We start from the raw sequence: 14,066 nt of genomic DNA, 5'->3' as shown, positions 1-14,066 counted from the left end.
CTTTATTTAACCTGCCTGTTATATTTCCTACTATATTTTTAATCTCCTGGCAGGAGATATTCTATACCTTATTTGCTTCCTATCTATAGCAAGCCCTGGATAAACGGTTCTGATTTGATCTGTTTCAGATGTTGATCGTTTATAGAACGTGTTGGCATTTTTCCCTTCCTTAAACTTGGAACTGGAATTGGTAAGAAATGAAGTTGCATGAAATTCGATTATCTCATGGTTCTCAGAACTTTGAGCTGCTGTAAAGAGTTCCCTCTTAGGTGAATCTGATGAACAGGCTGAAGAGGATAGGAATTGTACATGTTGTAACTTTGGTAATATAAATTGCTCTGGTACTTTACATACAGTGTAATTTCTTTTTGAACTTATAAACTACAAATAATATCTATGAATACAAGGGATTTTTCCAACTTGTTTAAGATAATATCATTTCAAAAGGAAGAACAGAATGCTGGTTTATAACATTTCAGATGTCCCAATTTTAATTCAGTTTTTCATGATCTCTTTTAAAATAAGAATTAACATAAATTATTTTGAGTAGTATAAGTTTGATCGTCTAGTGGAGATTTAGCTTCTCAAAAATATGATGAAGATATTATATCCACTTACTAGTACAGAAAATAAGATTCAGAGTGTTTAGGTAACTTACTTAAGGCTACACATTTAGAGACAAACCCAGTTTCTCTGATTCTGAAGCCTATAATCTCTTTACTAATTTATATTGTGTTTTTTAGATTAAGGAGTATAGGTGTGCTTCATTTTATGGTGCTTAGCAGATATCGCATTTTTTACAAACTGAGGTTTCATGGCAGCCTTGCTTCAAGCAAGACAAAAGTCCAATAGCATTTGTTCACTTCATGCCTCAGTCACATATTGGAAATTCTCACAATATTTCAAATTTTACATTATTGCGTTTGCTATGATGATCTGTAATAGTGATCTTGATGTCATTATTGTAACTGTGTTCGGGCGCCATGAACTATGCCCATATAAGACAGCTAACTTAATCCATTGGTTGTGTGTGTCCTGAATGCTCTACTAACTGGTCTTTCCCCAACTTTCTGCCTCTCCTCAGGCATCCCTATGCCCTGAGACATGTCAATACTGAAATTAGGACAAAGAGTAACTCTGCTGCTGCTGCTGCTAAGTCGCTTCAGTCGTGTCCGACTCTGTGCAACCCCAGAGACGGCAGCCCACCAGGCTCCCCCGTCCCTGGGATTCTCCAGGCAAGAACACTGGAGTGGGTTGCCATTTCCTTCTCCAATGCATGAAAGTGAAAAGTGAAAGTGAAGTTGCTCAGTCGTGTCTGACTCTTAGCGACCCCATGGACTACAGTTTACCAGGCTCCTCCATCCATGGGATTTTCCAGGCAAGAGTACTGGAGTGGGGTGCCATTGCCCTCTCCTGAGTAACTCTATAACAGCCTTAAAGTGTTCAAGTGAATGGAAGAGTCACATCTCTCTCACTTTAAATCAGAAGCTAGTCGTGATTAAGTTTACTGAGGCAGGCAACTCAAAAACTGAGACAGGCTGAGTACTATGCCTCTTGTGCCAAAGTTAACCAAGGGAAGTCAAAGTTTTAAAAGAAATCAAAAGTGCTAATCCAGTGAACACATGAATGATAGACAAGCAAAACAGTCTTATTGCTGATAATAGGGAAAGTTTTAGTGGTCTGGATAGAAATCAATTCAGACACAACACTCCCTTAAGCCAAAGCCTAATCCAGAGCAAAGCCCTAACTCTCTTCAATTCAGTGAAAGCTGTGAGAGATGAGGAAGCGGCAGAAGAAAAGTATGAAGCCAGAAGAGGTTGATTCATGGGGTTTAAGGAAAGAAGCTTTCTATAAAACATAAACAGACAAGGTGAAGAAGCAAGTGCTGATGTGGAAGCTGCAATAAGTGATCCAGATGACCTAGCTAAGAACATCAACGAGAGGGCTGCACTAAACAACAAATTTTCCATGTAGACAAAACAGTCTTCTGTTGGAAGAAGATGCCATCCAAGACATCCATAGCTAGAGAAGAGAAGTTGATAACTGACTTCAAAAACCTTAAAGCACAAACTGACTCTCTTGTTAGGGGATAATGCAGCTGGTAATTTTAAGTTGAAGCCATTGTTCATTTACCATTCTGAAAATCTTAGGATCCTTAAGAATTATGCTACAGATAGGATGACAAATCATGGGTGATAGCACATCTCTTGACAATATGGTTTATTGAATATTTTAAGTCTAGTGTTGAGACCTACTGCTCAGAAAAAAAGATACCTTTCAAAATATTATTGTTCATTGACAATATACTTGGTTACTCCAGAGCACTGATGAAGATACACTACGAGATTAATGTTTTTATGCCTGCTAACACAACATCCATTCTGCAGCTTATGAACCAGGCAGTCTTATTATATCAAGAAATACTTTTTGTAATGCTATAGCTGCCATAGGTCATGATTCCTCTGATGGATCTGGGCAAAGTAAACTGAAGACCTTCTGGAAAGTATTCAATATTCTCCATACCATGAAGAACATTCCTGATTCAGGGGAGGAGGTTAGAACATTACCATTAACAGGACTTTGAAGAAGTTGATTCCAACCCTCATGAATGACTGTGAAGGGTTCATTCAAGATTTCAGCAGAGGAGTGAGTGCAGATATGGTGGAATTAGCCAGAGAACTAGAATTAGAGGTGGAGCCTGAAGATGTGACTGAATTGTTACAATTTCATGAAAAACTTTAAGGGATGAAAAATTGCTTCTTATGGATGAGGAAAGAAAGTGGTTTCATGAGATGGCATCTATTTCTGGTAAGTTTCTGTGAAGATTGTTTAAATGACAAAAAAGGATTCAGGATATTACATAAGTGTAGTTGATAAACCAGTAGTAGAGTTTGAAAGGACTAAATCCAATTTGAAAGAAGTTCTACTGTGAGTAAAATGCTTTTAAACAGCACTGCATGCTACAGAGAAGTTGCTTATGAAGGAGAAGTCAATTGATGTGGTAAACTTCATTATTTTCTTGTTTTAATAAGTTGCTGCAGCAACTCCAACCTTTAGTATTCACCACCCTGATCAGTCAGCAGCTATCAACACTGAGGCAAAACCCTCCACCAGCAAAAAAATATTATGACTCACTTTTTTGTGAGTCATATTGAGGCTTAGATGATGATCATCATGTTTTAGCAATACAGTGTTTTTGAATTAAGGTATATACATTGTTTTTTTAGACATAATGCTATTAGATTATTAATAGACTACAGTGGAGTATAAACATAAATTTATATGTTCTGGGACACCAAAAATATCATATGATTCTCTTTGGTGCCTTATTCTCTTTATGGAGGTGTCCTGGATCCAAACCAGCCATATCTCCAATGTATGACTGTATCACTTTTTTGGTTAAGGAGATTGTCCATGTCAGCTTTCACCATAGTTTTGGTCCTAAATCTCAAGTTATAGAAACTAGAGTGCAGAGCCTATGGCAAGGTACAAGTCATCTGGACTGCCTTATTTACTATTTTACCTAATGATAATTAGAAGGATTGGCCAAAGGCCCACTACTCTCAAGCGCTTTTTTTCTCTTGGGAATTGAACTGATTTAAAGGAGGCATGGACTGTCACCCCCACCCCACCCCCTGTAGCTCAGCTTTAAAGAATCCACCTGCAATGCAGAAGATGCAGGAGACATGTGTTTGATCCTGGGGTCTGAAAGATCCCCTGGAGGAGGGCCCGGCAACCCACTCTAGTATTCTTGCCTGGAGAATCCCATGGACAGAGGAACCTGGGCTGCAGTCCACAGGGTCGCAAAGAGTCTGACACACTGAAGCAACTTAGCATATATCAAAAGGAGTTAATGATGAGCCTTTCAACTGCTCGGAAGAAGCCAGAAGCAGGGGTGTACTTCTAACTATGACACCACCTCTGTCTCTTTCCTGCTAGGGGGTTATTCTGGTTTGTGATGAGCAGACTCACATGTACTCGGTAGGGAGTCTAAAACCAGAAAGTGTTTCAAAAGCCTCTCATGTAGGAGTGACTGAGAATTCACCTACTGGGAATATCTTTTACCTTATGACATAGGTCAGGACCTTTATCCTCTGAATAAAGACTTAGCTATTTTCTTCACAATATCTTTCAAGTCAATTCCCCATTTGATGTGTTTGGCCCTCTGTGTCACCTAAAATTCTCAGGATATCAGCAGAAAAGCTTCTCACCAGTTACTCTAACACAATGAGCATTTGGATGGCACTGTCAGCTCTGGAAGCAGTGTGAATTGGATCAACTGGCAAGGTTTTGCCTTGACTTGAAATTCTAATGCTTTCTACATGCCATCAAATCCTTATAGGTGACAGTTTTTCAGTATATTGAGATTCAACTCAGCAAGTGAGTAGCTCCTTCAAGTTTAGAGGGCTTACTTACACAGGACTTTTATTTTATTTTTTTTAATTAGTTAATTAATTTATTTATATTTTTAAATTTTATTTTATTTTTAAACTTTACAGATTGTATTAGTTTTGCCAAATATCAAAATGAATCCGCCACAGGTATACCTGTGTTCCCCATCCTGAACCCTCCTCCCTCCTCCCTCCCCATACCATCCCTCTGGGTCGTCCCAGTGCACTAGCCCCAAGCATCCAGTATCACGCATCGAACCTGGACTGGCAACTCGTTTTACTTACACAGGACTTTTAAATAGATCTTCTGAGGAAGAAGTGATTTTCAGAATGGAAATAAAAGTCTCTCTACTTTCCTAGCACCCTCAGAGAAGGGAACACCACGCCTGACTTCCTAGAGCTTTTCCACTCCTGGGCACAGTATCTGTGGGTTGTGTTTGTTGTTGTTATGCTGTCACCCAGTCGCTCTTTTTTTTGTGACTCCATCGACTGTAGCCTGCCAGGCCCCTCTGTCCATGGGATTTCCTTGAAAGGAGACTCAAGTGAATTTCCATTGTCTTTTCCAGGGGATCTTCCTGGCCCAGGGATCAAACCTGTGTCTCCTGCATTGCAGGCAGATTCTTTACCACTCAGTCACCAGGGAAACCCATATCTGACGTATAGTGAGTGCTTATGAGTGCTTATTTAAGTATTTTTTTTCTTGTTGTTATTATGTTTTGATATTTGGTGGTTTTGGGGGGTCCTTACCACAGGGCAAGTGGAACTTCCTTGACCAGGAACTGAATCCATGCCCTCTACTGTGGAAGCTCAGAATCTTAAACACCGGACCACCAGGGAAGTTCTCAAATGTTTTTGAGTAAAAGAATATACGGGTTCTCAAATTTCAGGAGCATCACACATCTAGAGTCAGACACAACTTAATGACTGAACGACACCAGCGACAAAAGGGCTACAAAGCACCCACTTCTGCATTTCCCTTATTTATTACTTAATTGCCAAGTGTTTTGACAAGTCCTTCATAGAATCATTTTAAAACTATCTAATGTTTCTGGTTGAATACATCTTTTCTAATTTATAATTCTAGTGGCATGGCCTGAGCTTTCTCCAGAGGGCTTCTTGACTTCTCATATGTGTGTCAATAAAATAAGCTGGTGGGCATGCATCAGTTCTCACCCTGTGCTAGGTATGGCACCTGATACTTGGTATAAGTCAAGAAATTTAGTCCCCATGCCAGTCACAAGTATCTACTGAGAATCCGCCACAGGACAGATACAATTCCAAAGCCTGCATATATAAAGGCAAACAGCAGACACCTCAAGGCATTTACCTCTAACTCATTGGAGACAGGTAGTAAACACGGTAACAAATAAATTATCCAAATAGCATTGGGAGGTGGGTGATAATCCACACACTACAGATAAGAGAACGGAGGTGTTGTGAGGTTACGTCTTATCCAAGGGCATCAAAGTCATACATATGGGATTCAGGCCAAATCTCCTGAACCTTGAAGGCCACACTCATTCTGCTGACCATCTCTAGAGCAGATTGCACATAACTCTCCCTCAGTCATACTGTGCTTGTCTATGGAGAGCCTCATGATAGCCCTGAGAGAGGAAGACTCCTTACTATTGCCAAAGAGGTCCTTGACCATCTTTCTCCTTGGAGCAAGGCTACTTCTTAGACTGATCTGGGCTGTTCTGCAATGCCAAATTGGGAGGCTTTTCAGCCCTACTTTCCCAAGATGGCCAGCAGGTAACATCATCCATTGATGGGAGCCAATTAATGCATCAACATTTCATCATCTTAAATTTGAGGGCATTCTTTTTTTAAAAATTTTTCCACACAGAGAGATAAAAACCTAGATGTTGGACAGACTCGTGTGTTAAGTAAGACACATAAGTCAGGAAATGTCCAACTTTAGTAAGTCAGATGTCCTAGGAGTAGGAGAGAGAGTCTCCACATAAATTTACAGATAGCAATTAGGTAAGAGATTGACATTAATGCTGGTGATTCAGCACAGGAAATATATCCTGAGACAATAAATGCAGGTATTTATTTTAAATTTTTGTCACAAGATATCTCATTTAAGATGGGGGAGGGGGTGGCAGTGAGGATCCTTAATGTAATTAAGAAGGAGGAAGAACTAACTTCTAATAAGGACAAGCAGTTAATGCAATTGGTGGGACATCTTCTCCAAGAGACACTTTGGAGAACATTCTTAAAATGAATCCTGACTTGTCAATGTAGAAAGTAAAACCAAAACCAACCAAACAAAAAACCCCAAACCAAAGAAACTAAACACAAACATCAGCTTGACCAAAAATTCTTTGCATTCTGTGAAATGGACACCGGATGGCAGCACATAATAAGAGCAACTTTGTAACTGCTCATCTGAACAACACTTGAGGGAAACTGGCCTTTAAAATATTTGTTATCATTGTTAGAATCTGTTAGCTTGGGCTCATGTTGAACGGATTCATCTACTCTAACACTTAAGTTTTATATATTACACTGACCTCTCCAGTGCCTCCTTTGGTAATGACATGATGGCAAACCAGAAAATAAAAGGAAAATAGATATGAGGTTACTTTGTAAATTTCAGACTCTCTTTGCTGTTGCTTGCCTCTGTTATCTGACTTGGTTACACTGGATTTGAATTGATTCTGCACCCCTGGAGGGGGGTGAAACTGATTTACTCCAGTGTCCTTGACTGATTTACTGAACAATCACTCCGACACTGCTAAGTAGTCTGACTAGTTCTCAAACTGGTATGCAAGGAACACATTTCTTGTCTCATATCCTAAGCTTTTTGTAATTTGCCTCTACTTTAAAAAAAATCAAAGAGACACTAGTGTATAAATATATACATCGCTGTCACTACTGCAAGAAATGTAAAAGCTTTCTATTTTCACAGGGTTACTAGAAGTTGGAAATTATAATAGCACGTGTTGGAAATCATGAAACTAAAGGAACCTTTTACAAAATAACTGCTGTATTCCATACTTTTCAAACGTTCCCCCTAGTCCTTAGCACTGAACATAAAAAGAGAGAAAGGCAAATGCAACCTGGAAGAATTCATTAGGATCTTGAGCAGAAAATGCTAAAATAATAATAACGTTTACATTAGGGGGGTACTTTAGTACCATGTTCCACAGAAAGTCTATTCTTAGAAACAATTGTTTAAAAAGAAGAAAGAAACAAAAACAAAGGTTTAATAGCTCTGGGGCTCTGGGATGAAAATGAACACCAGTAGACATAACACTATACTACTTTTTTTCCCAAATATATCTCTGTGCATCCTTTCATCCTCAAGAACTTCTTTCCACCCCCTCTGAAGAGCAGAGTAGAGTGAAAAGCCATGTGTAACAAGATGTACAAGCCACAGATGAGATGACGAAGGGGCAGGCTTAAAATGAAAGGTGTAGTAGGAGAGATGAGGGTACAGAAAGCGTACACGCTGTCAGGGGCCTTTCATAAATGAAAGAATTGAAAGCAACTCTTCGCTAAGGTCTCCGAGAACTTCAGAGAGACATGAGCTACTTCTCTTTTGGGAACAGATGTAACAAAATGCAGGAATTTCTAATCTTTATCAGAAAAACACACTTTCAATGTTCACAAACAAAATCTAAAGTTGAATGCTGAATGTCTTTGGCTTTCAATCCTGTCTGTCTGGGGACACTTCTAGAACTTCATTTCAAAATAAAGCTAAATTCATGGCCCTTTATAGATGTAAGATACAGCCAATGTGTTCTACTTTCCACCAACTCTTGCTGTATTCAGAGATAGGTCAAACTTTTCTTAGAAAGAAGGAAAAAAATACATGAAAAAGGGAAAGAAGTTAAAGAAAAAGGAACAGGAAGAGGGGAAGAAAGAAAAGAAGAACACAAAACATGATGTGGATGATATGTCATGGATTTAGGAGTAGAAAATTTGTTGTTGTTGTTGTTTAGTCACTAAGTCATGTCTGACTCCTTGGCAATCCCATGGACTGTCACCCACCAGGCTCATCTGTCCATGGGATTTCCTGACCAAGAATACTGGAGTGGGTTGCCATTTCCTTCTCCAGGGGATCTTCCTGACCCAGGGATGGAACCTACATCTCCTGCATTGACAGGTGGGTTCTTTACCACTGAGCCACCAGGGAAGCCTAGAAAATTTATAGAGATTAATAAAATAGTATTTATTAAGTGACAGTTGAAACCCTTGGTACGGCTGATGGTATGAAATAAAAGGACAGTTTGTGCTTCCTGGCCTCAAACGTCTTCTACCAAGACGGAAAAATCTAACCTACTTCATACAGAGGACATAGCTAAAATCTGACTATACATACCAACTATACATAGAGTAAGATTGGGAGGAGAGGTTGGTAGAAGGGACCAAGTTTCTCCATTTGTAAAATTGATGGCAGTAACATAGCCTGTTTTAAAGTATTATTTCAGTGTTACTGGTAAAGCAACTATCCAAATACTCCACAGAATAAGCATCTGTTATTATTGTTATAACACATTCAAAGTTATAAAAAGATATAAAGTTCCTTGATAAATAGGGACAAGACCATGGCAAGAAATTTTACATAAGAAATACAAATTATAGAAACTGTGGTATACTATTGAATAGTTACTAAATTATCAATGGGTTAAAAACTACACAACTTCTCAGTTATGATGAAATTGATCATTCTGTTGTTAGTTACAAAAACATACAGACTCCTTGGGCAAGCAGTAGGACTATACATAACAGTCATTAAAACAAATACGGTCTTGTGATTTACTCAAGACATCTAGGCTTAGAATTTCTGTTAAGAAAATATAAAAGCAAGCTATAGTAGGTTTACTGCAATTATAACTATTTTCATATAACTTGAGTCAACTTAAAAATGTAATAAAAGAGGAATGTAGAAATGGCTTGGTGCTTTATAGTCCCATCAACATTGTAGGATATCATATGTTATTACATATGTTGACTATATCTACAATTTTCAATCTATAAAGTCTTTATAGTTTTAATATAAAAGTTGACCAAGGTATATACTACCTGGTGCATATTAGAAATTGTCACAAGAAAAGAAAAGTGAGATACTTAACTAAAACATCAACCAGAGGAATAAAAATATTAATAAAAGCAACTCTATGTTCTATAGATATCAACTTGCAAAACTGAAATTTAGTAAAACTATACACTGATGAGATTGTGGTGAGGGGTGATCTCTGCATTGTGAAGAGAATATGAACTGATGCATTCAGTTATGCATGGATTTATAACTGTATGTGCCTTTACCATCAAGCAGTCTTTTTGTGTCGTTTAGTCACTAAGTCACGTCTAACTCTTTTGCGACCCCATGGACTGTAGCCCACCAGGCTCCTCTGTCCGTGGGGTTTTTCAGGCAATAATACTGGAGTAGGTTTCCATTTCCTTCTCCAAGGGTTCTTTCCAACCCAGGGATTGATCCCATGTCTGCTGCGTTGGCAGGCAGATTCTTTACCACTGAGCCACCTGGGTTTATGCCCCCGAGAGAATTCCTAATATATTTGTAAGGAGACATACATGTGTCATTTATTGCAATATTGTTTGGGATGGAAGGAGTAGGGACAATTTAAGTATCCACTCCTGGAAGACTGCGTAAGTAAAATTTGATGTGTGCACACAATGGCAAAATGGGTAGAAAGCTGGAAGAAATTAATTTGTTTTAAGTATACAGCTGTAGATAGATAACCCTAATATTGACTAGTGTTTAATGAAAGTGGTACAAAACAGAATGAGGCTTATAGCCCGAAGTGCTCATTCTCTCAGTTGTCTCTGATTCTTTGCGACCTCATGGACTGTATAGTACGTGAGGCTCCTCTGTCCATGGGGTGTTTTCAGGCAAGAATATAGTAAGTGGGTTGTCATTTCCTCCTCCGGGGGATCTTCCCAACCCAGGGATTGAACTCATGTCTCCCGTGTCTCCTGCGTCTCCTGCATTGCAGGCAGATTCTTTACTGCTGAGCCACCACGGAAGCCCCTATAACCCGAAAGACTTCTGCAATTTAGAGCATATTCACTTACATGCTGTTTTCTAGTATGCCACACAGATAGCCAAATAAATATATGGAGACTGGATTTGAAGAACACATATTCTACAGAGGATTGAAGTGAGGAATGGAGACTGAGAATAAAGTAAGCCCAGCTAGGAGTCTTGCCCAGAAAGATGATAATACAAGGCCACACACTGAAGAGGATAATCAACTCAATTTGTGCACCTGAGGTTAAAAACAAAACAAAAGGAAAACTAAAATGGATATGATTTTAAATGAAAAAAAGCTGAAAGAATGCATAATTTCATGCAAGATGATTGAAATAACAATGAAACATAGTACAAACTAATGTTTATATGAATTTAAGCTGGAACACATCAATGGTATGTAAACTGGTTAAACAAACAAACAAAACAAATACAAAATGGTATACACACTGATTGAAGCTACCTAAAAATATGCTGTTCATGCGAGCTGGTGAGGGAAAAGGCCTGGTTCTGCCCCTTAATTTTTCTTGACACCACCTTCTAGGAAAACATTTTACAAGAATGGTTTATGGAGGGCTTATGGCAAGGACACTGTACAAAATTTGCTTGGAATCCCTTTTAGGATCTTCTCCTCTTCCTTGCATGAGGCTGGGATCCAAGACCTACCAAAGCTATCACCTCCTCCTTCCTACCAAGCCCCAGGGAAAGGCTGAAGTGGGAACTTTGACAAGCCCTTTTCTATCCTTCTTTGGATGTGATGTCCACATAGCTGGTAAGGTAAGAAAGGGCTTTGGTTTATCCTGGGAAGGCTTATTGCTGCACCCTCCACACTCCTTCCACGGGCTAATATACCTGGGAGTGAAGTCCAGGGGAAAGTTGGCACTAGGTTGGGTTAGTCAAAGAATCCCTACTGCTCTTTCAGAACTTAACACATTAAGTCAGGTTCTCCACTGGAGCCTGGACTAGATGAGTCTTTGAAAACAGTATTGCATTTGATCTTGTCTCCTGTGTAGCTCACTCCTTGAACCTTCAAGGGAGGGTGGCTGCAGAGATACTGCAGAAAAGTAGTCTAGGAGAAGGTTGAAGGCCCTGTTTACCCCAGAATAAAACACAATATTTTATATGCTCTTCTTTAAAAGAGCTTTTAAAATCTTAACCCAGAATAAAACACAATATGGATGGAAAATAGAATTTGTTCTTTAAACTTGAAAGAGTTATTTTAAGTAGTGGGATTATGGATGATAGTTTTCTCCAATTTTACTTATTTTAAATAAATAAGTACAATAACATACTTTATTTTCTAGTGTTGGCCAGAGTTCCATCCCACTAATAAACTATATTATACAATTAATAAGTGTCCCATTGTGTAGCTAATTAGTACATTTATCCTTTATGATTTTAATTGTTAACTATACAGTCATGAATAAATGCTTTGTCTGCCACTGTGAGTACTTTCTACATACCTTTGCAGTTTGCATTTAACCTATCACAAAACTAAGTATTTAATAAGACTTACATAAGAAATAGGGGACATTCTAAAATAGAGATGTTTACTTCTAAGTAGCCCATATATTAAAAAAAAATATGTAGCATCTTTGACTACCCTCCTATCAACCTCATTTTTTATTATTAAAGTTTTTTCTTCCTGTCGCCTAAGTAAATTCTTCCTGCATTGTCTAATTTCTCTCACCTACTCTGTGCCACTCTCATCTCCAAATGCAGCAACTTCCAACTTTTTATCTAACAGATGATATTTTTCTCTCATTTTTCTTTCTCAAATGATTTTTACTGAGCAACAAATGTATCTCAAATCCTCCATCCTTCAAAAAATTATGCTCTCAATGTATTATAGGAGATTTTTTACACTGCAAAATGAGTCCCTTCACCCTTTAATCTGTTAATCACAGAAATAAAGACCTGGAGATCAGCCCTGGGATTTCTTTGGAAGGAATGATGCTAAAGCTGAAACTCCAGTACTTTGGCCACCTCATGTGAAGAGTTGACTCATTGGAAAAGACTCTGATTCTGGGAGGGATTGTGGGCAGGAGGAGAAGGGGACGACAGAGGATGAGATGGCTGGATGGCATCACTGACTCGATGGACGTGAGTTTGAGTGAACTCCGGGAGTTGGTGGTGGACAGGGAAGCCTGGCGTGCTGCGATTCATGGGGTCGCAAAGAGTCGGACATGACTGAGCGACTGAACTGACTAACTGACTGACTTTCTTATTTCTTTGCATATTTTTTTAATTTCAAGTTTTAGAGGGTCACGAAGCAGTTCATTCATATTCTGTGCAATAAAATAAAATGTAGTGCTTTGTTGGAAACCTATAGTTACATTAAAAATAATGTTGACCTTAGTGATAACAGAGAGGAATATTCTAGTCCTGCATCATAGGGCCTACCTTTCTAAACAATAACAGCAATACAAATTGAGGAGATGGAGAACTAGCATAGTTATATACAAGTGAATTAAAAAAAAGTTTATTACCTTAGTTTCTTTCCTCCATCTGCAATTTTAGCTTTTTGAAGATAACCTTCTTTTTCAACCATCTGCAAAAAGAATGCATATATTAAAACTGTGACAAACTCATACACATTATTAGTTTGAAAGAACCTATGCTTTCCAACAGTCACTGCAGTGATGGAAGTTTCCAGTCATAGAACTTCATCAATAATGCATATATAGCTTATGGGAAGTGCCTGCAAGATCATAGTCATTACAAGATGTTAAGTATCCAAAAGAAATATTACAAAGAGTAATGTGAATGATTTGTTGAATAGTGATACACCTTTACTCACACTTCCTTCAGGGCATTGAAATCACTTGCTTACAAAATTGATTACAAATGGTAAAACAAAGATAAATTTAATGCCTTCCTTAATTTTACTTATCATCCTTGGAAAAGTTCCTCCTTTTCACCCCTCATTTCTACTTCCCCTTCCATGTACCTGCTGAGGCCAGTGAGAGCAAACAATTCAATAGAACTAGGTAGCTGGTTAAACTGGAGAAGAATTTAAAACCCTGATATTCCATACATTTTGTTCAGCTAGCTACCAAGAAATACTGTGGCAGCATTATCTCATTATCTTCCTCCATGGGGTGGGCTTGCTTCCTTTCCTATTTGTATTTATTGGCTTTCACTGTTAATATAACTGCATATTGCTTAAGAGAGATTCAACTATTCCTTATCACTCCACAGAGATTTTTGTTGAGTTCTAGGGTAAATATATTGGAGAAGGCAATGGCATCCCACTCCAGTACTCTTGCCTGGAAAATCCCATGGACGGAGGAGCCTGGTAGGCTGCAGTCCATGGGGTCTCTAAGAGTTGGGCATGAATGAGCGACTTCACTTTCACTTTTCACTTTCATGCATTGGAGAAGGCAATGGCAACCCACTCCAGTATTTTTGCTTGGAGAATCCCAGGGACAGAGGAGCCTAGTAGGCTCCCGTCTATGGGGTCGCACAGAGTCGGACATGACTGAAGCGACTTAGCAGCAGCAGCGGCAGGGTAAGTATATACAGAATGTAAGTTGTGATGCAGTGACATCCCAGTCACAGATGGTGGCTGCGGCCATGAAATTAAAAGACGCTTACTCCTTGGAAGAAAAGTTATGACCAACCTAGAGAGCATATTAAAAAGCAGAGACATTGCTTTACCAACGAAGGCCTGT

The 14,066-nt window shown here is 38.8% G+C and overlaps 1 protein-coding gene and 1 long non-coding RNA gene across 2 annotated transcripts in view; one reads left to right on the top strand and one right to left on the bottom strand.

The window, feature by feature from the left end:
• Positions 1 to 1,219, top strand: part of LOC147378281 (uncharacterized) — a 70,842-nt gene extending 69,623 nt beyond the window's left edge. The window contains exons 2-3 of the long non-coding RNA XR_015151819.1: positions 129 to 190; positions 1,085 to 1,219. This is a non-coding gene — a long non-coding RNA (uncharacterized LOC147378281). The remainder of the gene's footprint in view (positions 1 to 128; positions 191 to 1,084) is intronic.
• The window catches only part of ARHGAP15 (Rho GTPase activating protein 15), a 700,275-nt gene that overhangs the window by 577,545 nt on the left and 108,664 nt on the right, over positions 1 to 14,066 (bottom strand). The window contains exon 4 of the mRNA XM_086368469.1: positions 12,882 to 12,943. Within this exon, the coding sequence (XP_086224595.1) occupies positions 12,882 to 12,943 (62 nt within the window). The remainder of the gene's footprint in view (positions 1 to 12,881; positions 12,944 to 14,066) is intronic.

Source organism: Bos grunniens, chromosome 2 (genome assembly GCF_055505025.1).
Source record: "Bos grunniens cultivar Pamir isolate PY7600 chromosome 2, Bosgru_T2T1.0, whole genome shotgun sequence".
Taxonomy (NCBI): domain Eukaryota; kingdom Metazoa; phylum Chordata; class Mammalia; order Artiodactyla; family Bovidae; genus Bos; species Bos grunniens.
This window is presented reverse-complemented; position numbering and strand designations above follow the sequence as displayed.